Genomic DNA, 367 nt, shown 5'->3' with positions numbered 1-367 from the left:
GCCCGAAGCTCCTGAGTGTGAGGGAGGAGAGTCTGGGATCCGAGGGCTGATGGAGGGTGGGGGACTCCACCCCTGGAGGTCCCCCACGGGGGGTCAGGACTCCTGGTCTGAGGGAGGAGGGAGCTGGGTTTCTGGGTCTGAGGGAGGGATGGGCAGGAGCCCTCACTGTTTCAGTTCCTGAGTGGATTATAAAACTGAACCCTCTCTCTGCGCAGGTGTTTGAAATCCGCACCACTGATGACCTCACTGAGGCCTGGCTCAAAGAGAAGTTGTCTTTCTTTCGTTGACCTCTGGGCCGAGAACCTGAACTCAAACCCCCTAGGGCCTGAACGTCCCAGACCTTAAAGAAATTAAAATGCAACAACTC

The 367-nt window shown here is 56.7% G+C and overlaps 1 protein-coding gene across 1 annotated transcript in view; it reads left to right on the top strand.

The window, feature by feature from the left end:
- The window catches only part of GMFG (glia maturation factor, gamma), a 5,007-nt gene extending 4,640 nt beyond the window's left edge, over positions 1–367 (top strand). The window contains exon 7 of the mRNA XM_010849213.1: positions 211–367. Coding sequence (XP_010847515.1) covers positions 211–287 — 77 coding nt within the window. The 3' untranslated portion in view covers positions 288–367. The remainder of the gene's footprint in view (positions 1–210) is intronic.

Source organism: Bison bison, unplaced genomic scaffold (assembly GCF_000754665.1).
Source record: "Bison bison bison isolate TAMUID 2011002044 unplaced genomic scaffold, Bison_UMD1.0 scf7180017864280, whole genome shotgun sequence".
Classification (NCBI taxonomy): domain Eukaryota; kingdom Metazoa; phylum Chordata; class Mammalia; order Artiodactyla; family Bovidae; genus Bison; species Bison bison.
This window is presented reverse-complemented; position numbering and strand designations above follow the sequence as displayed.